We start from the raw sequence: 24,620 nt of genomic DNA, 5'->3' as shown, positions 1-24,620 counted from the left end.
GGCTCCCGGTAAAAAACCTCCCGAACATCTGGATCTTAAGTTATCAGAGAAAAAATGTGAGCTCTCAATAGCAGATGCTGGTCTGCAACAAGCAAAATGTGTTGGAGAAACATTAATTTGTAACATAAAACTGCTTTATTCAGTGTTCTTTATATTTGTATATATATATGTGTGTGTGTGTATATGCATATGTATATATGATTCCCTTTTTTGGTTTATGTGAACATACAAAACCAAAATGCAAAATAAATAAATAGAAAATAGAATAAAATGAACAAATAAAACAAAGGGGGGGTCAGGTAATTAGATGAATAAAATATTCAGTGTTCTTACTGATTTAAACCATCAGGTCTGTTTGTGTTGGAGAGGAGGAGGTATTTGTGGATAATTTGGCTCCTGAACAATGAACACTTAAGACATTTAATTCATTTTTTTAAGACAAAATAGTTTGAGATGTGTTTTCATAAAAATTTAGGTCTTCCTATTAAATATTTTTATTGTGGTATTTTTTATTTTTAGATACCTGACGTGGTGAATGCTAATGCTCCGGTGGCGGCAGCTCTCCCAGTGCCTGTCCCTGACACCACCAACACCGGCTCAGGCACAACTGGAGCCTCTGGTCCTGGACCCAAAGCAAAAACTGGGTCACGATCCAGCCCCAAAACCGCATCCCGCCTGCAGAATGCACCCAAGCCTGGAGCAGCCGGTGCTGCTGTGGCGGAGCGGATGGTCGCAGCTAAACAGAACCAGAGCAAAGAGCAGGCGGAGAAAAAGAACCAGGCCATCATCCAGCTGAGGAAGCTGCTCATACAGGGCAACAAGAGAGTGGAGGCTCTGGCCACAGTCATCCAGCATCTCTTCTCTGAGGTACTTCATTTATTTCTATGTTTACCAAACACCCACACGTCCTGCTGTGGAATAACCACAATGTGCGGCTGTGTGACAAACAAAAATGGCAGTCGTCCTGTGCTCGATAATGTTGTGGTATTTTGGAAAGCCGGAAGAAATGTTGTAATAGAGATTTTCCAGAGTGTTGGCAAGAAAGGCCACACAGGAATCAGTCCAAGCTGCTTAATTTGCATATTGACCACAGTGCAGAAATGGCCCGGCAGTGACTTTGTTTTAATGAGCTGAACTGCTGGAGTTCATACTTCACAGGAGAGAAATAAATTGTAAAACTTTACATACTGGAGACGCTGAGAGGTTTCTGTATGTTGTAAGACTTAAAGACAGTAGTGCCACAGTGAGTGCATGAGAACACCAGATTCCACCAACATTAAAATCTCTACAGCTGCAGTAATCACTCTCCTGTTTAGGGTCACACTCTGACACAAGCCCTGATTGTTTTAGTTAGTGCCTCGAATGTCTTTTGGATCTTTCAGTTGTGATCAGTGTCAGCTTTCAGAATATCAAAACTGAGCTCGGTGGAAATTTGGGATTTCAGTGTGGCGTGTGAAACCTTGAGGAGATGCATGCCAAGCTGTTTGATGCCAACAAACAACGTCACCGTTTTGTTTTGTTTTTCATTACTATTTTCTGCAACCTTTTAGGCTCCAAACATGGGTCTTTTGTAGTAACCTGTCCATGTTTTTTCCAGAGGGGATGGTGGAAATAGTTGTTGCTGCTTTTACACGATTTGGGCCCCAAAACAGGATATTTTAAGCCAAAACAGGATCTTTTCCTATCGATGTCAAGTGGTTTTCGTGCCTCAATTAACCACAGCGTATCTTAAAAGTTTCAATGTATCTGCTACATATTAATGTGTAAATCAAACGTACCCATGTTGTGCCAGTATTTTTTTCAGGAAATTGGGTAGTTATCCATTATTTGTCTTTTCTCACTGGACCTTCGTGGCACCAGCGTGGTTGCTGAAGTCTTTATAATGAAAACATAAAAAATGCGCTCTTGCTGTGCACTGTGGCTGTACGGTCGGCTCAGCCTTATTAGTTCAATTCAGTTTTCTCTGGATGAAACTTGCTCTGCAGTTTAATAGTAATACTTTGCCTGCTGCTTGAGCCTCCTTTTAGTGAGAGTTCCCCCAAAAATAACAATACTGTCTCTAGTAAACAAGGTGTCTCTATAGCTATATCCTGAAGCACCTTTATAACCACTTAAAAGACAAATAAAGCGGATGTGTTTGTACATGTGAACACAATACAGTCCAGTGCAGCTTCAAGGGGGCGAATGAGGGGAAACTATCAGTTATCTGCACACCATCCTTCCCCTTTGGCGATTACAGCAGAGCACCCGCAGCCTATAATTAAAGCATCACTCACAGTTGTTGGTGATATGACGCTGTTGCTTTTTTAAGGTGCTGGTTGAGATGCTTGTAGAGGAGGAGTGGATAATGGATGTTTTTAGTCGGGAGAGGCTTGTCTGAGTCCACACCCTGCTGCTATTAACAACAACAACACATGATGCCACAGAAACATCCCGCTGCTGTTTGACACTGATGTGCTGATGGATTTGTGTGTGTGTGTGTGTGTGTGTGTGTGTGTGTGTGTGTGTGTGTGCGTGCCCGTGCATGTGCATGTGAGTGTGTTTGTGTGTGTGTGTGAGTGTGTCTGTGTGTGTGTCTCTGTCTCTTCTCGACATGTTTTCATGTGTGGCTCTGCAGCTCCGATACTTATGCGTTTTTCAAGCTTTAAACTAAATGTTTTCAAATTATTTTTTAGTACCAATTTTTGGTTAATTTTTTCGTACTTTTTATTAATTTCTTGCTAATTTGGTGGTAATTTCTCATTGCCTTCCAACCATTTTTGAAATAAATCAAGCCAGTTTGCTCAGGTTTTAAAGGGTTAAATAATTCAAATAAAAGACAGAAGTGTTGCATTGCCTCCAAAAGACTATAATACAGTTTTGCTCGGGGTTTAAAACTCGCAGAAGTCAGTTCATGCCGTAGTGGGCGGGTTGCTCATGGGTTGGAGGCTTTTGATTGGTCCGTTTAGGCACCAGGATGTGTCAATCCCGGACGTGGATAGGCTGCTCTGTAAATATTTGCAGTGTGATTATTGGGATTAGTGGTTTTAATATTTGCAGAGCATAATGGAATAGAAAATAAAAAGTAATGCACATAAACACACATTACCAGTAGTCCTTTAGGTTCAGCCAAAATAACTATCATCCAACTGGGCGCACCTTATGCAGTGCTCAAAACCCCTCATTAGAGTGTTTCCTGTTCTTTTCTGTGTTTAATTGCGTGTGATTGTGTGTGTTTAAACTTGTATGTGTGTATGAACTCAGCACTTTGGAAAAACTAATGTCGCTCTCCTCTTATTAATCTTCTCTCTGACTCTGTCTGGTTGACTCGTCATGTCGTTTTTGGTGAAGGGTCTGTGAGAGCATAGAAAGAATAACACAAATGCCTTTAGTCAGTGAGACCTCGGGGGATTTTCCAAACAGGCATGCCTGCGTTCATGATACAGAGTTTGTTTTTTTTTTAGCCGTTCTCAATCTACCAAGGTTGATGTACAATGTGCTGATTTCAGAATTTGATCTGTAGTGTCAAACTTATGTATAACATGTTTGTTAACATGTAGCTGCTTTTAACTGCATGTGTGAAATTCTGCTGCAGGTTACCATCACGTTTTTCTGTCTTTAATTCTCACAACTAAATTGTAAAATCTACATTATTTATGTCCGGGAAAATAAGTCAAATCTGAGGCCAAAACTAAAATATGTGAAATCTTTAATATATTTTAATGAGAGCAGGCCTAATTTGGTAAGTTAAGACTATTTTAATAACTGATTTTACACTCTTAAGAAACTACAATAAGAAAGCAAAATAAAAAAAAACAGAAAGGGACAGTTCACCCCAAAATACATATTTTTCCTCTTACCTGTGGTGCTATTTATATTTTAGATTGTTTTTGTGTGAGTTATAGAGTGTTAGAGATATCGACCATAGAGATGTCTGCTTTCTCTCCAGTATATTCAAACTAGATGGCACTTAGCTTGTGGTGCTCAAAGAGCCAAAAAACAAAACAAAGCCAAAAAAAATCATTTGCAAAACTCAACATCAATGTCTGTTTCCAGAAATCATGACCAGGTTACTCAGGATAATCCACAGATCTTGTTCTGAGCAGTTTCATTTTCTTTCCACTGAACTATACCCACAAACCGTACTGCGTGCAGAGGGACAGCTAAGTTAGCAAGCGTCACAGCTTACAGCACTACAGAAAATATGTGTTTTAGATTTTGGGATGAAATCTCCCTTTAAGGTTGAACAGTGTCACCAGAATCATTATGTTCATGCTTTAACAAAGTCAGCAAGAACACACACACATGCGTGTACAAGGTGAACCTTTACTAACAGCAAATAATACTAAGAGGTGACCCGTGTTATATCATAACACACACACACACACACACACACACACACGCGAGCGCACACACGCGAGCGCACACACACACACACACACACACACAGTAAAAGTGTGTGTGTGAGAAGAACAGGACAGCTGTAACTTGTCTGCATGTGTCTCTCTGACTTAAAGGAACTCGTTATCTGTTTAATAACCTGCTATCAACCGAAACAACCTGCACATATTTGAGTGTGTGTGTGTGTGTGTGTGTGTGATTGTAAACTGTTACATAACTGTCAGCATCGACTGTTTGTATCGCGGGCTGATTAGAGTGTTTTTGTGTATTTGGATAATTGCTGCGTTTCTGTGGCTGTTGTCCAGCAGCTTGTGGTGTAATCATGAGACTGTAATATGTAAAGATCGGTTGAGAGAGCACTTTCAGAGGTTTCCAGCGCAGGAGCCCTCCTGGCTGGGTTATTGATTAGATAGATGGCCTGCTGCTGGAAAGTGGAGGTGAAGGGGGAGTGATGGATAGATGGGAGGGAGGGTGGAGGAATGCAGCAGCAGCAGCTGAAGCCCTGAAGCACTTTGATATGCGTGTCTGAGTTAATGTGTTTGTTTTTTATCTGAAGCATGAATACCAGTGCTATCTCATCTGGCCTATGCACTTGAAAGGTGACTGGTGAATATAAACTGCTCACTTGATGCAGAGCTACTCTCCCCGGGGGGCGGGCCATGGGTGGGGGTGGGGCTGTTTGGTGGTAACAGTAAGTGTCAGCATGAGGTGTAAAGGGTTTTTACAATCAAGGCCTGTGTAAGAAAGTGTAATTCAAATTTATTTAAAGATGGAAAGTTTAGTTTTTAAAGCTGCTGTACTTTATGGATTGTTTTTTAATGGATGCAAGGTGCTGTTGTTTTAAATTATTATCATTATTTCTCATTTCCACTTTTCTCTGTGACATTTAGTAGATACCAGAGGTGGGAACGAGTCATTGTTTTGTAAGTCTCTAAACTCCAGTCTCAAGTCAAGACAGGCAAGTCACCAGTCAAGACTGACAAGTATCAAGTCCTAAACTTTGAGTTTCAGGTCCTAGACAAGTCATGCAGGCTCTTCACCAAAGTGCCATTTTAAATTTCAGAAAATCATGAATGCTTTTTTAAAAATTTGTTTTTATTTGTTCAAACAATGCAGCTAAACCTAATGATAACAAGGAGCGCTGACGGCTTTTTCAAAACATATAGCACTATTGACTAGATCCTCATCAGCCACATTAGCTCACTAACAATGTTAATATTGGCCTCAACTACTTCCCCCATTCCTTGTGCAGCTTTAAATGTCCCCCGGCGTTGGAAGTTGTCACGTCTCTATTTTTGACCTACCTGTTTTGCATACAACTTATCGTTGTTGTTTCATTTATGCCAACTGTGCAGCTTTTGTACATGAAGGAAATTAAAGATACCTACTGATGCCATCGTGTTTTTTTCCAACCAGCATTTAGTAACATAATGTTAGTTCTCCATAATTCTCTCCTGCAACTTGATTGGATGCTGTCGACTTGGTTTAAACAAAGTTGATCTGAGGAGTAGAGTCCCAATTTTTTTATTTTTTTTATTTAGTCAAATCTAAAGTAATAAATCTTGTTACTCTAGTCCACACCTCTGGTAGATACTGTTTTGAAACCTACTTGGATAGATATTGGAGAATTAGCTTCTGTTGCAGAAGTGTTTTCTCTTAGTTTCCTGCTGTGACACTGTGCCACAATTAGAATTTGTTTTAATCTCCATTTTCTTTATAGTCTCATAACTTTTTGTTTGTTCTAGTTAATTCAGCTTAACAAATAGACATAGACAAAAATGAAGCAATCATACTGAAGTGATGAGGATTATTTTCATTGTCCTTGGTGCTCTCTTCAAAAGGAGCTTGTCATTATTCTGCAGCATGCCAACTTTCCAGTGCTGATGTTTGCATTGAGACAAATCCTCTTTTAGAGTGCTGGCAGGGTTTGTGTTGTTTGTTGAGAGCATAAAACAGAGAAAGAGAGACAAGAATTACCCTGAATTGAAAAACATGTCCCAGCTTTTTTGTTCTTCTCTTCAGTGCAGTAAAACTTTATTTTGTGCTATGACAAAATTATCCCTGTAAACTTTCTGTAACCTCCCACAGACTGACTTCATTCGACTGATTTAGTGCAAACTTTAAATAGACACAGAGAAGAAGAAGTAGAAAGTTAGAAAGGATGTGAGTAAAGAGAAGTGACGCAAGAGTTAAATGCGGATACACCAGTTTTGTGCCTAAACGACTGAAAGGGGAGACGAGAAAGGGAGATAAGAGTAAAGATAAGAAGGGAAGGTGGTGCAGAAATAACTCGCATTCCTCCATCATACAGTATCCAGGCAGTGGGAGGAGAAACAGACGGGAGGAGGGTGGAGAACAGGTAGAGAGTGGGAGGAGTGGAAGTCTCGGAGTCAGTCACAGAGAGAGAGTGTCCCATTCAGACGGAGGACAGAGAGAGAGAGTGTGTGTGTGTGTGTGTGTGTGTGTCCACTGATGACAGAGAGAGAGGGAATCAGTCAGAGAGAGAGGGGAAGGACTGAGGGAATTTTTTGAAGTGTGTGTGTGTCTTCGTTTGCCGAAGCATGGGCTCCACGGCCAGCAAAGCCCATGCAAAACCCAGCAAGGTCCCCCCTCATCGCCGCAAGAAGAAACGCAAGGTGTGTGTGTGTGTGTTTACAGTTGTAGACGGGGCTGTGCTATACTTTAATCCGCTGCTGCTATTTTACTTGTCTTGACTTCTGTTGGTCTGTGATCAAGTATCTCGGGAGTTCAGAGGTTATGAAGTCATTATACAACTGAGTCACTTCACAGGAATCTGTAGCCGCGTGTATTTTCCTGCTTGTTTCACGCATTGGTCCCATTAGCCGTTGGTTTTCAGTCCAAGCTGTTCAGAAAAACAACACACTGTCTCATTTGGATCATGAATGTCAGGGAAAAGTTATGAAACATGGCAAAGCAGGACCTGGACTCTTCTTATCACGCTGCTTTTAAAACACTTTTTCTCATCATCGTGTTTTCACTCACTGCTTCAAAACTCTCTTATGCTGCTACAAAGTTTACATTTCTTGCTGTTCATTTTTTTGTCTTTGTACCTTTTTGCTCTCTTTTCCCACTGCTGCCTCCGTCTGTGTCTGCTCTTTCACTTTACTGACCCTTCACACAACAGATGGTCTTTATGGCTCTGTGTGTGTGTGTGTGTGTGTGTGTGTGTGTGTGTGTGTGTGTGTGTGTGTGTGTGTGTGTGTGTGTGTGTGTGAGTGAAAGCAAGAAGGCAGCAGCACAAACGTTCAGTTTCCATTGTAAATTCCACTACTCCTGTTGTAAAGCTGCTGTTATTTTTATGTGTGTATTCGTGTGTGTGTGCTGCGGGGCGTTCCTGTCACTCATGACAGGAACGCCCACCGTTATGATCGGCTCGTGGAGCACAAAAATGGCTCTTTAAAGGCATTTGCTCCGCTACCATCGATGCACAGCTGCCTCTGGCTCATGCTACTAGGAGTTAGTCCTATTACGTCATCTTGGAGACACACAAAAATATGACAGCGGGGAACAGTAAATCAAGATAAGCCTGATATGTTATGACACGGTCAGCACGTATCTTTATGTAGGCTGTGTGAGGACACGTGGTCGTTCATGGTGGCAATTCAAATTTTAAGCCGCACGAAGGCTGCTGCTCCTGCATTCAAAGAAAGCCAGACTGAACTTTTGAACAAAAATACTGGATCTCATGTCCACTGATGACAAGAATCAGGTTTTGGAGAATACAGCCTGCAAGCTTACACTCTGTTTCACTGCCAGCATCAATGGCTGTGCAAATGCTTGAAGTTTAGATTGTGTTGGTACAAACTGTTTTTGTTAAAGGTTCTCTGTGAGACATTGAGAGCATGAACACCAAAAACACATAGTGTTGAAGTATGGCTCTCCGCAATAGTTACATTGCAGCCAGGAGGCATTTCGGCATGTTTCAGGGGGGAAGAAAATCTGTCTAGCATACACTGTAAAATCTGATATCTTGATTTTGCTCAAAAAAAATCTATGAAACTAGTTGCCTTGAAAAATGCAAGTGAATAAAACAGTCCTAATTTAGTTTTATTTAATATGTAATTGTTAAGATTACTTAAAATGTAGTCATATATGCTTTATATTGTGAAGTTGTTTCAACTTAAAAATGACAAGTTTACTTATATCAAGTTTAAGCAGGTTGATGTAACCAAGTTTACTGCATTATATATCTGCATTCTGTTTTTTGCAAACTAGTCAACCATATTTGTATTCTCTTAAACGTGTTAACAAAACTTCACTCATAGAGCTTTTAACTTAGTTATTATCAAGTAAATTCAGAATAACTCGGTTTGCTGAGATTGTCAACACTTGCCAATAAAGTTATTTCACTTGTCATTTTTAATTTGCAACAACTTCACAAAAGTAATTAAAATAAAGTTAGATGTAAGTAAACGTAACAATTAGATACAAAGTAAACATAAATCATGATTTATACTTATATTTACTTTATTTTTTCAAGGCAATCAGTTTTAGTATTTTAAGTAAAATCAACTGATTTGCTGAGGGTTTTCTTTGGCTGTAATTTGCTGTTAAATCGTTATAATTTCCTCAACTGTTAGTTTGGTTTGCCGCAACAACAAACAACCACAGATTTACATAACCGTCACAGTCCCACTGGCTTGCTGATCGCTGCCAAATTGCACTGCACTGACATCAGGACGGTGTTGGTGCTAAAGGTTATCACCTACCTTCCGGTTCCCTCCTGGTTAATGCCCTTAGTTCCCTCAGCCCTGGTGACGTTGTTTAGCACTGTTTATTGAGTTAGCCCCCTTAGCTGCTAGCTGCCAGGTCGGCTACCTTCATGTTGAGAACTATGTGCCGACACAAAGCAGTTGTTAGTTTGCCCCACTTGTTCAATCGAAGTCACAAATAATGGTAAATTGAGTTGAGTTGGTTTTTTTTAAGTGAGTTTAATGTCACTGATAACTGAGTGCATAGCCACTGATTTCACGAACAGTCAGGAGCAAAGCAAAGGTGCTGGGCGTTCCTGTGCTACGTGAACTGATGATTGCAGCTGTGTCAGCGTGTTCCTGTCGCACCTAACAGGAACGCCCCGCCGCGGCTGCAACAGGACTAAACTCTGTGTTTAAGAGTGAATGTTATGGTAATTTCTTCAAATGTGGGATTAAAGGATCATAATGTTCTGGTTTTGAGTGCAGCAGTGCACTTTGGTACCCTCATCAAGATCAAGTGTGTGCTCATCCACGTGTTTACAGCTGTGTGTGTGTGTGTGTGTGTGTGTGTGTGTGTGTGTGTGTGTGTGTGTGTGTGTGTGTGTGTGTGTTGGTGTGGTGTCGGACTTTCATGATATCTGTCTCTGAGTATAGATATAAAAAGGCTGAGACAGACTTTATCTTAACCTAAAGTGTCCCCTTGTTCCTTCAGGTTTAGGGATGTGACGTTACTGGATTTTGAGGATGTTTTTTGTCCATTCTTAATTGAAATTAGCTTCTAAATTTTTTTGTTTTTTTACTTTTTAAAGTCAGTTACAGTTGCTGTTGTTAGCAGTGCAAAACTAGATGTTTATAGCCATGATGAATGGACGTTATTTTCTTGATTGTTTAAGGCGAGATAAGAGCTGTTCAGTCGATGTTTCCTGCAGTTGTCTTTCAAGACAATGATTGCATCACTTATCTGTGATGATTGTAAAACACAGAACACAGAATATCTTTGAAATCATGCACTGTTCGCCCTGTAGTAGTGTTTCCCAACTGGTGGAACACGGTCCAAAAGTGGGTCGTGGGTCCATTCTCAATGGACTGAAAGTGACTTGTAAACGTATCAAGTTTCATTGTGACGTACAGTGAATTTCCAGCTCAGAGCTTTTATTTTGAAGTGCCTTTTCTCTTTATTCTTGCAATATGTTTTATTTCTTTGTGTACTCAGCCAATGTGTTGTTAATATTTTGTTAAACAAAACGACATGTGGCAATTTATAATGTGTGGCCCTTGAACTAATGATTTAGTAGAAATCTTGACTCTCGTGATTGGTACAGTTGGGAACCATTGCTCTATAGTCTACTACATGTTCAACATTTAGTCGTGTTGACCCAAAGTCTTAGTCATTAATATATAACCTTTCATAGTGCACTGAAATCATCTCACAATGTATCATAGAGTACAATCCATGCTCACTAACTGAGAGGCAACTACCAGTGTTACTTCAGAGACAGAAGGGGAAAATGGGAATTTAGATGGATGCTGGATGAAAGGAATGACTGAGTGTACAAAATAGTCCATATCTAACACTTTAGGCTATTTTTGTCCACATAGATTTCCCTACATATAGTGTTGCACTTGACTTTGGACACTTTTCCCTGCTGTGCATTGGTCAATTTCTGCTCATATTTGCCTGTAAATTAAGTCTGTTCTTCTTCTCCTCTGTGCAGCGCGAGGAGGCCTTGAAGCAGAAAAGAGGGTTGACGCAGGAGCTGGCAAACCTCCGAGAAGAGCTGGGTAAGAGACACTTCAGAGACGGAGCTTTCTGCACATCCACTCATGCTACACAGTGCTAATTCATACGCCTACACACTCTTTCTCTCTCTCTCGCTCTCACTCTTTCGTGCATTTGCATGTGGCTCATATATATGCAGCTTTTATCAAGGACAGGTCAACTGCCATTCAAAACCTGGTGCTGTTCCTGTTGCTATACTGAAGTGCAGCTGCTCCTCGTGCTTAGCAAAGACCTGAGAGCAGGAGAAGCCTCCACACAGGCTGCAACCTGTCAACATATCTGTCATCTGCTCTGTGCACCTGTGTTTTCACAAGGTTTTTTTTATGTGCATGTGAGCACTAGTTCATTATACATCACAACATCAGTGAGCTGTTAGGATTTCAGTTTTACAGTAATTAGTTAAATTACTACAGACAGGTTAAACATCAGGTAAATTGACAGCCTGGAGCACTTTTCATATTTCATTTGACAGTGACTGTGCCAATGTGTTAGATTTGGATTAAAATCTGGCTTGAAGCTTTAAAGCACAAACAGAAATATAAAGTGCTGTACCGAATAATTAAAAGCTTCTTTAACATTGACATTCAAATTACAAATCAGCAGTCAAACATTTTTTGCATGTCTGTTCATTCTGTTTGAACCGGTATTTCTGCACGGTCACAGATTAGGCTACACAAATATTATTAGTATTAAACTGTTTATAGAATTAGCTTACAATGGTGGCTACATGTTTCATCACTCATTTGACGCAAACATTTCCAATAACTAAAAAAATGGATGTAATTATTTCCACATTCACGACATGTTTTTATCTTAGTAGCTTCACCCAATAATCCATTTATTCATAAAGCATATTTAAAAACAGCAACAGCTGGCCAAGGTACTGCACACTTCAAAAAATAGCAAAAATAAACAAACAAAGAAAGAAAAAGACACTAAATGGACACTGTTTGTTAGATTTAAAATTGATCTATTGTTTAAAAGTTGTAATTTTTTTATGTTATTGAAATGTATAAATTAAACACCTTTAACCCTTTGAAACCTAGGTCCACACTAGTTTTCTTCTGCTGCATTCAGACACCTTTCATAAGTATTTAAACCTTTAATAATTCAAACTTTAAAACCGCAAATCTGTATGAATTCTTTTGAAAACATGGAAAAGACAATGAGCAAGAAACTGGAATACAGCAACAACCTGGATATTTGTTTTTTAAAGGAAAGAGAGAAAAATATATAAAACAAAACTAGAGAAAAATAATATTTTGTACTTTTTTAGCACTTTTTTTGTCCCCAGGTTATTTTCTTGCTTGTTGTTGTTTTTATTTTTTTAAATTTCTGGTAATTTTCTGGGTAACTTAAGACCTGTCTAAATAAAGCAGACTGTCACCTGTCGCTGCTGAGGAGTTTTCAGAAAACGATTAGCAAACAGGTTTTATGTCTCGTGTACACGTTTTTTTTTGAGGTAGGTTACTCGGAAGTTCTGCAGCGTTTGGCAGTCAGCCATTTAATCTGTCATTGCGGCGATGGACAGGCTGATGGCTACACACAATGAGTAGAAAAGGAGGGCGGGGTAATCAGGGTGAATATACTGTATTAGTGTATTAGTGTTTTCTAGATGATTTAATCATTTCACAAACTGTGTAGACCGTCTGATCATTCAGTTCTCAATCTTAAACAAGCACATGAGTTTGTGTTCGTGTAACTGGGGGTTAAAGTTTGTGTTTGGGGATCTGAGCGCAAAAACATTTAGGTCACATTATCTGGAAATAGCATTAGTGTACACTTTGTGTCCTAAATACTAACTGATAATGGTATGTGTGCACTCGGACAGCTGGGAGTGTGTGTCATGTCAATAGCAGCTCTGCCAGTTTGGCTGATACAACAGGATTACATGAGACACAAACACCTGCAGTCACGCAAACACACCGTAGCAACACACACTCACTGGAAACACTTGGTGCGTGTTCACATACAGTTTTTATACAGCAACATGAAGGCATGCAGTTCACTAACATGCACGGAGAAATGTGCACTCACACATATCGACGTATTAAAAATAACCATGACCATGAACTACTTGAGCACACACACATTTGCTCTGAATGCCGTCTTAAATTTGGCCTCCATATATATATGTGCTTACACTTCAGGCTGCTCATGCCAGGCACTGCAACGTCACCGTCACTTTCTCTCTAAAAACACACACACACACACACACCCTCTGTCCACTTTCCCTCCATTCCTCAGTCTGAGCAGCAGCAACTATAATCTTTCCCTTTACTGCGTGTTTGACCTTTGGCTCATCTCTTTACACACAAAGCTGAGGAATGTCAGAAATGTATAGACCCCTGCTGTTAACACACACACACACACACACACACACACACACAGAGTTGTCTGTTAAACCTTTAAAGCCTCCAAGTCAGACCAAACTGAACGGGAACGACCTGTTTCTGATGTGTTGGGTAACGTTAGGTGACTTAAGTAGTTTTAAAGTGAATCTTTAAAATGTGGCGTTACTGTAACTTCACTGCTGCGACTGTTAGGATCCAGTTTGAGCAGCATTCCTGCTTTCTCTGCTGACACACAGGTCTTGTGAATCCTGAAATGGCAAATCATTAATTTGCTTTGAAGTCGTACCATCAGAATAAGTGCCGCGTGACTTAAAAGCACCAATGGAGAAAGTTCGGTCAATATTTGTGAACATGAGCTACTCTCACCTTATTTTGTGGACCCAGAGAATATTTGTTTTCCTTTTTTATTCCAAAATGCTTGTTTTTTAATTGTAGTGTTCTCGGTTAAAAAACAGAAAACGTACCCATATAGACCCCGCAATGCACTATTCACAGCTTTAATTCTTTTTTTCTTTTTAATTGTTGCTCGGTATACACCAGACCACCTGTCCTGAGCTGAACAGTTTTGCTGTGAAGTAAACTCACAGATCTGCAGGATATACAGTAATCTGCACAACAGTGAACAGGCATTCAGCATTTGTTCTGGCTCCGATTGAGGGCGAGAGGCTGTTCTCAAATAGTACACCGGACACAGGGAAACAGAGATTCATGAGGGTATATGAGACAGGAGAAATCATGAGTGCAACCAGCTGGTCCAGGAGCTTCGTCTGGACGACAATAAGTTTAAAGGCTTATTTTAAACAGTTTGACAGCCTGCTGTCAATCGTTGTGCCTAAATACAGTTGGTAAGAAAAGTAGATGAGGCTGGATTGATCCAATAGCCGAATGGTTCATGGTTACCACACGGACACAAGTGCTAAATGTCTTTCCCTTACTTTATTTCCTCACATGTCCTGTCTCTCCACTATCAAACAAAGGCATAAAATGAACGTGAAGTGATCTAAAAAATGAAAAAAATGAAAGTCGTTGAGGCTACAAATTATTCAGATATGTCACACAGCTTGCCGAGGGCGACACTGAAACCATGTACGCTACCACTTGTGGTCATGGCCACCGCTGAAAGGCCCCCTCTCGATTTATCTGATTGGACAGTGGGAAAAAAAACCCACCAATGACGTTGGACGCTTTTATGCATCCCGTTTAAGTGTTTTCAACTTGAGGCATTCAGGGGGCTCCTGCAAAAATGAGAGGCACCTGGAGCACAAAAACATGAGGCACTCAGCAATGCAAAAGCAGCAAGCAAAATGCTTCACTCTCACTGAAAACAACAACAAAAAGCTGTCCCGTGCTGCTAAAATGCAGTCTGCATGATCGGGGCCAAACTCAAAACCTTCTCCTGGGTGCTCTCTGCGTCATCAATAACATCTTTCCCAATTCAGTCTGTGGAGCAGCTCCAGATTTTATACTTCATGACGTTGAAATTTAAGTTTTATCACTGTAACTTTTGGATTTAGGCAAGGGTCATTTATGTATACTCATAGTTTTGGACTGTATTAGACCATAAGAATACCATGTATGAATTTTAAAATAGGTGTAGTTCCTCTCTCAAGTCTCTGCATATGTGCATATTTTTATGAAATTATGTTAAAACTGTAAATTGTTTAAAGCCAAAGCCTCGTGACTGCAGTCAGCAGTAAAGACTCTGGCACGAAGTCGTCTGTCTTTATTAAGAACATAAGAACACGTCGGGAACATTTCCTTGATCGTGATCTGTTTTCCTTGTTTCAGTGACTTCCTGCATTCACTCTCATGTTTTCACTTTATCCGAATGAGCAGCTGTAAAGTTTTTATTCCCCTTCATGACCCCAAAAATGACCTCTAGATGGACATTGTTGCACTGTGGGGAAGAAGAGGGGTCTCCTCTGTAGTGATGTCATTATATTACACCGCCACCTGCCAAACACCTGCTGTCACACACACACACACACACAGAGTTTGTGTTGTCCGGTCTGTGATAGAGAGCAGGCTTGTGTTTAAGCTGCCCTCAGCTGTCGTTGGCTTTGTGTCTCCATCACCACGGAGACAGGCGCATTCACCCGCACTATAGAGCTCCATTCAAAAGGGAAACAGCAACTGTCCAACTACAGCCAGTTGTTATCACACAGTTACATAAGTTAGACTATTATTATTACATGCACAGAGTGTGTGTGTGTGTGTGTGTGTGTGTGTGTGTGTGTGCGTGCGTGCGTGCGTGCGTGCGTGCCTGCGTGTGTGTGTGCACGCGAGCGTGGGGGTGATTTTGATCACATTTATCTTTCAGTTGATGGCATCTGTATGTCCATAGGTGTCATTCAGAGCATAATTTGTTTTAAAAAAAAACTTACAACGATAACTGACCAAGAGAAATGTATCTTTTGCACAATAATTAAACATACAGTGCAATGGAACACAGAGGAAACAAATGTGCATTTTGCAAAAAAAAGTAATGCAAGCTAAAAACAGCAAAGTGGCAAAAAATGTCCCTGAAATTGCAAGAAATAAGTAAAAGGTGACAAGAAAAGGAAAATATCAAGAATTCTAAATTAATAGTTGTATAATATAATAATATTCCAGAAAAAATATATGAAATATAGAATTTATTTAATTTTTAGCCCTTTTTTTCTGGAAATTTGCTTGTTTTGTTTTGTTTAATTTTTCTTTCCTTTTTAAAAAAAAATTATTTTGCTTACTTTCCTGTAATTGTCTTTTAACATTTTACTAATATCTTGCAAATTTTTCAGCCATTTTTAAAAAGAAATCAAGCCAATTTATTCAGGTTTCAAAGGGTAATGATGAGTAAGTTCATCTACGGGAGAGCGAATATTTAAAATCAATATTATCTTCATTATATTTTTTTTATTTTGAATTATCACCAGCAGCCTGACTTTTGTTTTTTTCCTTTCACAAGTAAAGACGCCATGAATTTGGTGCAAAAAAATCACCAGAATCCAAGAAATAAATTGTTTGATAGTCGTAATTTACTGGGTATTGACGCCGGGACCACCACCAATATTGAAACTTTTGATGAGCCATTTTTTCTGACCCACTGATATAATCTCCTCTGACCTCATACTGATTTTTCTATTACATTGCTTAAAATGTCATATATTGTTTTAAAAAAGTGTTTTATTTGAGCTGTTACGTCCCCACCACTTGTCAGCACAAAGTGACGCCCCGTAATACGTCCTTTGGTAAATCATCAGTTCTGCCGCTGCAGTGATGGATCACTTTTCTGTCTGTCTAATCGCCAAGAAAATGAGAGGCAGAGATCTTCAGCCGCCCAGGTGCTCCACATTTTTCCAAATATTTCAGATGAGAAACAGACTTAAGTCAACATGGCGTGTGATGATGATCGGTAGAGACGGGGGGAAGCGTGCATGTGCTTGTGAGAGTTGAACTTAGTCATGAGAAGAATGAGTGCTGCTGCATACTTGTGAGCTGACTTACAGATGTTTCAGGGTTGGATGCTGTAAGAGTAATTAAACTGGAATGTGGTTGTCAGGGTATGCTGACGAACACACACACACACACACACACACGCAGAAAATCTGTTATTCATTACCTGTTGAGACAGCGACTGTTCCAGGCATGTCCCACGTCAGTCTGGACTGACATAATGCGATGTGATGGTTTTATGGGTGTTTCTTTAGGAGATCACACCTGACTAACGGTAAAAAGGTAAATGGTCAAAATAGTAGGTCTGTGAGCGCTAACTGACTCCACATCTGTCCTCGAAACGATTCCTAACTGAGATCTTCTGTTGTGTAATAAACAGCTGATTCCTAAATAGTTCATTCTTCTCTCCCCTTTTTCGTTCTTTTTGGACTAGTTAGGGAACAAAAGTGGATTTTCTCATGTTACTGACACATTCAGTCAAGCTATCATTTTTTTATACATCACCTTTCAAACAAATCAGTGCTGCACTTCCACGTACTTTACAAGCAACTGACAAAAAAGATTTTAAAAGCAAAGAAATGTTAATAAGATAAAATAGAATAAAATAATTAGTCAATAATCAACAATAACATTTTGATTTAAAAAAAAAAACCATAATGATGATAATAATGATAATGATAGTAAGTATAAATTAGATGCACACTAGAGAGTAAACTGTGAAACGGTGAACTGTCACGCAACACAAAAGAAATGCTTATTCGCGATGCATCAGGACACATTTGTGTTACGCTACAAAGATGTGGGGTCAAATTCGTCCCAGACTGCTTCAGCAAGTGCTTGCGTCGTAGCGGTTTTTAATACTTGTATTTATCACTGTCCGCTTGTGATTGGATCATCTCAGATGCATATTAATACCAATTTTGGTGCTGCTTTATGGGACAGCTAAAAGAGAAAAACCAGAGGATCCGTGGGGCCTTTTTGGTTCATAATCTAAAAGCATTTCTGAGAGGTAGTCTGCTGTGAGGCTATTATGTTCCTCATAATAAATGATTAAACAGGTAGTCAGTGTGAAGACTTTAAATAGGCATAATGTGCTCTTTTTGGTCTCAGTCACTCAGCCTTTTAACTCTTTTAAAATGGAGAGGATAATTCATTAAAGTCAGAATATTTACTTTCAGAAAATGGCACTCGATCCAAGAGATTCAGATTAGTGGTCCTCACTTGTGTGCACAGCGTCTACTTTTTTCGGTTTTGTATTGTTTTTTTCTATCATTGTCTGGTCATTTTTAGACTTTTGTCATTTTGATCTTGTGAAGTGTTTCACCAAACATTTATTTCTAAGTTAGCTCTTTGACCACTGCACATTCTTAGATAAAGAATCGTTTACAAATTTCAAATGATACACTGATCCCCAACAAACGGGTACTTTCAACGGTTCCCGAAGTATTCTCAGTCAGAAGTAGAAACTAACATTTCCTCCTGCTCTTCTTGTCTCCTTGCAGTTGCATCATCACAGTCCTGCGAGCGTCTGCAGAAGGGGAAGGAGGAGGTGCGCGTCAGCTTGGAGGAGGCCCTGAACAAACTGGAGGAGCAGCACAAGGAGGAGCTGGTGCAGCTGGAGGAAAGGTGAGGCGTTCACCTCTGCTCATGTGCTCACAGCTGGACGCTCAAACTTGGCATACATGGGGTTTTTCCTCTGTGTTACTAAGCCGTTGCTTATACGTTAAAGTCCGCACTGATTCTGCTGTTCTCTCTGGGTCTAAATGTTGTTTTTAATTGTATGTTGTTCTGTGTGTGTCAGATTGAGGAGTTTTTACCAAACAGAGTGGGACAAAGTGCACCAGACATACCAGGAGGAGGCTGACAGATACCGTCTGCTGATGGAACAGCAGGTCAGAGCACACACACACACACACACACACACACACACACACACACACACACACACACACAGATTCTTCAATCAAATGTTTTACAGTCGCTCTGTTATGCAAGTTACAAGTAGTTGCCTGTTAGTCTCGTAAAATGTTCCTCAGCCTTCGTCTCGCCCATAAAATCAAGTTTTATTATGAAATAATAACAGAGTTGAACACGACGGATGACAAAAGACAGAACTCCCTCACACAAAGCAGCAGGACATGTCTTTGCTTTTAATGGACAGATTGACTGCTGAGCTGCCAACGTGTCTGCAGGAGAACAACAGATAGTTTGATGTGTGGTCAGTGTGTGTTTGTCCGATCATCTCTGAATCGTGAACATTATTATTAGGGAAGCACCTTAAAGATGCTGCCGGTGTTAGCTTTTATAAATAATGACTTTTTGTTATATTTGCTGGAACTTCCCCCACATCAATACATGAGACAGATAGACTGTGAAAAAAAAAACATCCTTCTCCTCCTCCCACTGCTTTTAATGGCGTTCACAAGATTTCACCAATCAGAGCCGAGAAGTCTCTAACGCAGCTGTCAATCACAGCTTATTAACTGCGGTCTACCTAACTGTCACCAGATGCCGCTATGACGTCAGAAAGACGCTGGACTGTAACGTCAGACGGATGTTTATTTGGGGAATAAAAACTGGGCTGAGAATATTTTTTTTATTTGAATTTCACGTTGTGAAGCAGTTAACATAATGACGTTTTGCAGATGTTGGATTTTGTTCTCCATACTTTACGAGTAAATGTTGTTACTCTCTGTAAATATAATCATGTATAGCACTTTTCCAGTCTCCTGACCTCTCAAAGCTCTTTTACATTACATTCACGCATTCACACACACATTCACACACTGGCGGCTGAGGCTTACGTACATTTTGCCACCTGCTACTCAGTAACCAATCAGACGCACTCGCACTCTGTTGGCGCAGCATCGGGAGCGTTTTGGGGTTCACAATCTCATCCAAAAATAGTTTGACTTCTGAGCCGATAATAAAACTGCTGACCTTCCAATCAGAAGCTCTCCCTCTGAGCCACAGCCGTCAAGACGACATTCAATTTTGGTTACTTAACAGCATCACTTAAAACCAACAAAATATCAATGCAGTCAGTATTCTACGTCAAGCTGACGTTGGCGTTAGGCATTATCCTGACATTGAGTTTTGGTTACCTGACAACACAACGTGAAGTCAGCCAAGCATCATTGTCTGGCAATGTTGTTGGCTGGTTAGAAAGCTGTTAAACTATGTAGCGCTAATCAACTATCAATCACAGACTCCTCGGCTCTGATTTGTTGTTTTTGTTGCTGGGTGTGATGAGGCCGTTAGAAGAAACTAAGAGGAGAAAAAACATCATTTTTAATTTTTTTAATTTAATTTTTATTTAAGTTACCAACTGTAGCTTTAAACACTGGCGTCACCTTTAGGGACGTCATCCCGCCCTCCTCATACTGAACTCTGATTGGTTCACAAAGAGCTTGGCGTGTGCTGTGCTGAGGTTCAGCACATGCATCATGCAGCTGCTCATAAAAACATCTCTGCCAGACATTTATGACTCGTCGCCATGGTTACATCTCTGATACAGCTGATTGTAGCTAACTGTTAAATGTGCTGCAGCTTTGACGTGAACGTGAGGCTCGAGTTACTCACGGTCAGCAGTTACATGTGTACACGACTTGATCGGATATTTGAATTTGTCAAAGATTAAAATACACAAACAAGACAGGGAGTTTATTTCCGTTGCGGTTCTGTATTGTAGCGCATGATAGCAAATTAAATATGACGGTGTCGAGAAAGAATGACATTAAACACAAACAATAAAACATCATGTGTTCATTGTATAAAATAACAAATTATTTAAAAACCATACCTTGAAATAAGATACTTTAAAATTCCTTTTGAATAATGTGAAAAAATTATAACTTTAATTTATGAGTAATTAACTTAAAACGCGTGTTTAAATTTTCTTACAGATAATGTGGAAAACTTAGTTGGGACAAATGACCTTATATGAGCTATCAACTTAAAAACTTATTCTTTAAACTTATATTTACCATATTTATGAAGACATTTTTAGTTTATTCCTCATGAAAATAAAGTTTTTCACAATATTTAAAATTAATTTTTAACTTTTATGTACTTTTATCATAATTATAAACACGTTGGACCAATTTAACTAATGGAAAGGAAATTGGTCTATCAAGTTTTTCCACATTATTTAAGGGGATTTTAAAGCTTTAGTTTAAGTCATGTGCACGCCGCCCTGATGTGCGTCTGCGTCCTTCAGGTGGAGGAGCTGAGGAATCAACAGGAAGCAGAGAGGAAGAACCAGGAAGTGAGTCACAGCCAGAAGATCGAGTCTCTCATCGTGCAGTACGAGGCCGCTACAGAAGGTGTGTGCGCGACAAAAACATACAACAACTTTCACAACTCAACATTTTAAACAGTCTGTTACCGTCACTGTCAGTCACAAAACTGAGGACTTGACGCGCTGAACTGCATGAAGTCACTTGATGCTGATGTGTGTTTGTGTAAATGTTTTTGCGTTTCAGAGCTGAAGAGGATCCAGCAGCTGGACCTGGAGAACCTGAAGAAAACACTGACGGAGACAGAAACGTCTCTCTCTGTAAGAGATACTCTTTTATTAACACGTTTTTACGTTTCAAACAAGGCGTACAACATCAACAGCTTCATGAAACAAACTCCACTGAACTTAAAAACATTAAAGACAAAAAAGTGCCATTACTGCGTTTAACTTCCTGAAGAAAGTTGGACGCCAAAACGCATCAAGTTGTAGTTTTTCATCGATCATGTTCTTCTTTTAGAACTTGCTAATGCAATAAAGGCATTTTAACTTTTTTCCTAAAGACGAGTGCCTTGGTTCCTTCCTGTTTTTCCTAAAATTTTTCATGCCCTTCACGAAAGAGCACCGACTTTGTTTTTTGCTATTTTCAAGAAGCTCTCCTGTTTTTTTCAGGCTTTTCAGAACTTTAAAACATGTATGAGTTGTTGTTCTAAAACATTTTTTCATCAGCCTTCCTGGAACCAGAAACATACTGCACTTAACTAAATAATTCATCCAATAAACAATATAAATTGTATATAGTACTCGACTTCAGAGGCTCACTATGGTCCCCTATTTTCACTTCGTTTTGTAAAAATTGTTTTTCATTCATGTTTTTACTCATTTTCAGTGTGAGTTGCCTGCTACCCAAAATATTTTTTTCTGCACTTTATAATATAAATGAATAAAAACTGTACAAATAGACAAATAGCATAATGATATCTATGAATACTCAGATACAAAGAGGACAGATTTCTGCACGGAGATTAGTTTTAAAAGGAAAAATTTGTCACATCTTGCAGCATGTCTGGAGTCTTTCCTGCTACCAAAAAAAAAAAAATTCTCATTTTTCAACTCGTCAGTCAAGTGTTTTTATTTGTTTGCGCTGGTAAATCCTCCTCAGGTCCACAGTGACGAAGCAGCAGTCTGATGGGTTTACCTGTGTCTAATGTTGGACGAACCAAAGCTGTGTGTTCACTCAATAACTCCTCTGTCTCTGTCCTCCTCTGTCCCTCTTTTCAGGAGAAAATATCTGAGCTGTCAGCAGAGAAGGAGGCTCTGAATGAGAAGCTAAAGGCGGAGGAGGAGAGGAGGAAGCAGATACTCACTGACAAGAATCTGGTAACGACTGTTACATCTGTAATGGGAGCTTTCTGCTCTGTGACTTGCCTCAGATGGAAAACAAAGATTTTGGAGAGAGTGGAGATGGATAGAGACGGGGTTTATCTGCTGAACACAGCCTCCCCCTGCTGGTCTGGAAGAGGCACACGCTTTAACTTAAATCTGAGCCCCGTCAGCTGACATCTGTGTCTTTGTCTTTGCGGTGTCGGGGAGCTGCTCTCCCCACAGAGGGCATTGTAGTTTCATGTCGGCTGCTCTCACTTTTGTGTGTGTGTTTTGTTTTTGCAGAAGGATTCTCACACAGTGTACCTGGAGCAGGAGCTGGAGAGCCTTAAGGTGGTGCTGGAGATCAAGAACAACCAGCTGCACCAGAAGGAGAAGAAGCTCATGGAGATGGACAAACTGGTGGGCATAAGTCTAATTATATCACCTGTTATCATCTTAGAGAGGTGGTGGAAAAAAAATCAATTACTGTCCACTTTTCGTGCATTGTTTTTTTGAATAAATTATGTATATTGGAGCTTACGTCAAACCGATCTTCGTGTGTCACAGTTGGAGACAAACGTGAAGCTGGAGGAGTGTCTGAAGAAGGTCCAACAGGAGAACGAGGACTACAAGGCGAGGATGGATAAACACGCCGCTATCTCCAAGTATGTGCTCCAGGTTCTGTGTGTGTGTGTGTGTGTGTGTGTGTGTGTGTGTGTGTGTGTGTGAGTGTGAGTGTGAGATGGTGACTCATCGCTCTGCGGAGGTGTCAGTTTTGCCACCTGCTCCTCCAGCAGGATTTTTTCAGTTTTTCTGCCTCTTATTTTTCCTCCACTTCTCTCTCAGTTCTCTGTTGACTCGATCCATCTCTGCCTCATAACTCAGTCAGACACTTCATGACTCCACATAACAAATAAAAGTGTAAGGGCCAAAACAATGTAGTAAAAGACATACGAAGATGTTTTGTAATAAACTCAGCTCTCTGTCTCCCCCTGCAGGCAGCTGTCCAGCGAACAGGCCAAACTCCAGCAGACGCTGCAGAAAGAGTCAAAGGTCAACAAGCGTCTGTCCATGGAGAACGAGGAGCTGCTGTGGAAGCTGCACAACGGTGACCTGCTGGCGAGTCCCCGCCGCCTCTCGCCCACCTCACCCTTCAACTCACCACGGAACTCTGCCTCCTTCCCCACAGCGGCGCCCCTATCGCCCAGATAACCCCGACAGCAAACCACAGCCCCTCCCCCTCCTCCTGCTTCTCCTCATGACCTTTACAAGCCTTGCAGATGTTCCAGCTACAGACTTCAGTCAGTGTTGGTGGATATTAACGATGAACTTGTACATTTGGAATAAACTGCATTGAAGACGCTTATTTTGAAAGCAAAAAGACGTTGCAGTGGCACCGATGCACTTAACTTAAGAGAGCGGGACTGGCCTTTCTCTCAACCAAACGCCTGGTTCTCCAACAAACCTTTCTTCTTTTTCTGAAGGAAACATAAATAAGAGGCACACCTCAGGGTCTGTACATGGCGCCTCTCTCGTTATGACTATCTACCTGTTTTTTCTGATATGTTGTACAGTTTAAGTTCAGCTCGTCCTGTTTTTTTTTTTTTAACCGCTTTTTCTAAAGAGGTGGATGAGAAAAACCTTGGATTCGTATAACGGTTTGTGAGAACAGTCTCAAGTTGTTTGGGTTTGGTGAATCTTAAAGTGACGGGGACGGCACGGATTCTTCTGCCTTTACCCGTCTTTTAATGAGGATATTTTTTCCCCCAAAGAGCGAAACTCAATCACGTGTCTGCTTTGGACCTCTGGAAGAAGTGGATGAACTCGATGTCCTTCTGTGGGCAGCAAATATTCAGTTTGTTCGTCTGAGGAACTGAGCTGAAAAACTGACATGAACCTTTGATCCGATGGATATCTGTTCTTCCTTGTAAGCTCCTCACAACCTCTACCTTAATCTACCATGTGGAATGTAATCACCCTTGGATGTTAAATCTGAGCAGGCCAGTTCGGAGAGAAGAAACACATCATCTCAGAGCCAAATGTGCAGAAGTGTGTCGGCAAGGACAGTGTTCAACCCCGTTTACTTTTTCCCTTAAATATCTCATTAACAAAGGCGTACGACTCCCCGACGTCCTCTGAAGTCACCTTGTGCCCAAAAAGGATCAAAGCTGAACTGATCAGTTAATACGTCTTTGCTTTGGGTCACATTTAAAACCGCCAGTGATCATTTCCACAGGGAAAACCCCCAGACTCTCCTTACCTGACCGTTAACTGGCCTGTTTTATTGAATCCAAAAAAAAGTTTCCCTTTTTTTTGTCTGGGTCCCTGAAAAACCCCAGATGTACCCAGATTGC

General features: G+C 40.4%; 1 protein-coding gene across 2 annotated transcripts in view; it reads left to right on the top strand.

Moving 5' to 3' along the window:
• Nucleotides 1-24,570, top strand: part of LOC121941510 (microtubule-associated tumor suppressor 1 homolog) — an 86,575-nt gene extending 62,005 nt beyond the window's left edge. For both annotated transcript variants that reach the window (XM_042484314.1, XM_042484313.1), the window contains exons 9-18: nt 520-867; nt 10,811-10,877; nt 18,167-18,290; nt 18,466-18,556; nt 20,884-20,989; nt 21,149-21,222; nt 22,183-22,281; nt 22,570-22,686; nt 22,834-22,931; nt 23,265-24,570. In XM_042484314.1, the coding sequence (XP_042340248.1) occupies nt 520-867; nt 10,811-10,877; nt 18,167-18,290; nt 18,466-18,556; nt 20,884-20,989; nt 21,149-21,222; nt 22,183-22,281; nt 22,570-22,686; nt 22,834-22,931; nt 23,265-23,478 (1,338 nt within the window). In that variant the 3' untranslated portion in view covers nt 23,479-24,570. The remainder of the gene's footprint in view (nt 1-519; nt 868-10,810; nt 10,878-18,166; nt 18,291-18,465; nt 18,557-20,883; nt 20,990-21,148; nt 21,223-22,182; nt 22,282-22,569; nt 22,687-22,833; nt 22,932-23,264) is intronic.
• Nucleotides 24,571-24,620: the final 50 nt, after the last annotated feature.

The sequence above is a fragment of the Plectropomus leopardus genome, chromosome 4, assembly GCF_008729295.1.
Source record: "Plectropomus leopardus isolate mb chromosome 4, YSFRI_Pleo_2.0, whole genome shotgun sequence".
Taxonomy (NCBI): domain Eukaryota; kingdom Metazoa; phylum Chordata; class Actinopteri; order Perciformes; family Serranidae; genus Plectropomus; species Plectropomus leopardus.
The sequence above is the reverse complement of the archived record's forward strand: the minus strand, read 5'-3'. Positions and strand labels throughout refer to the sequence as shown.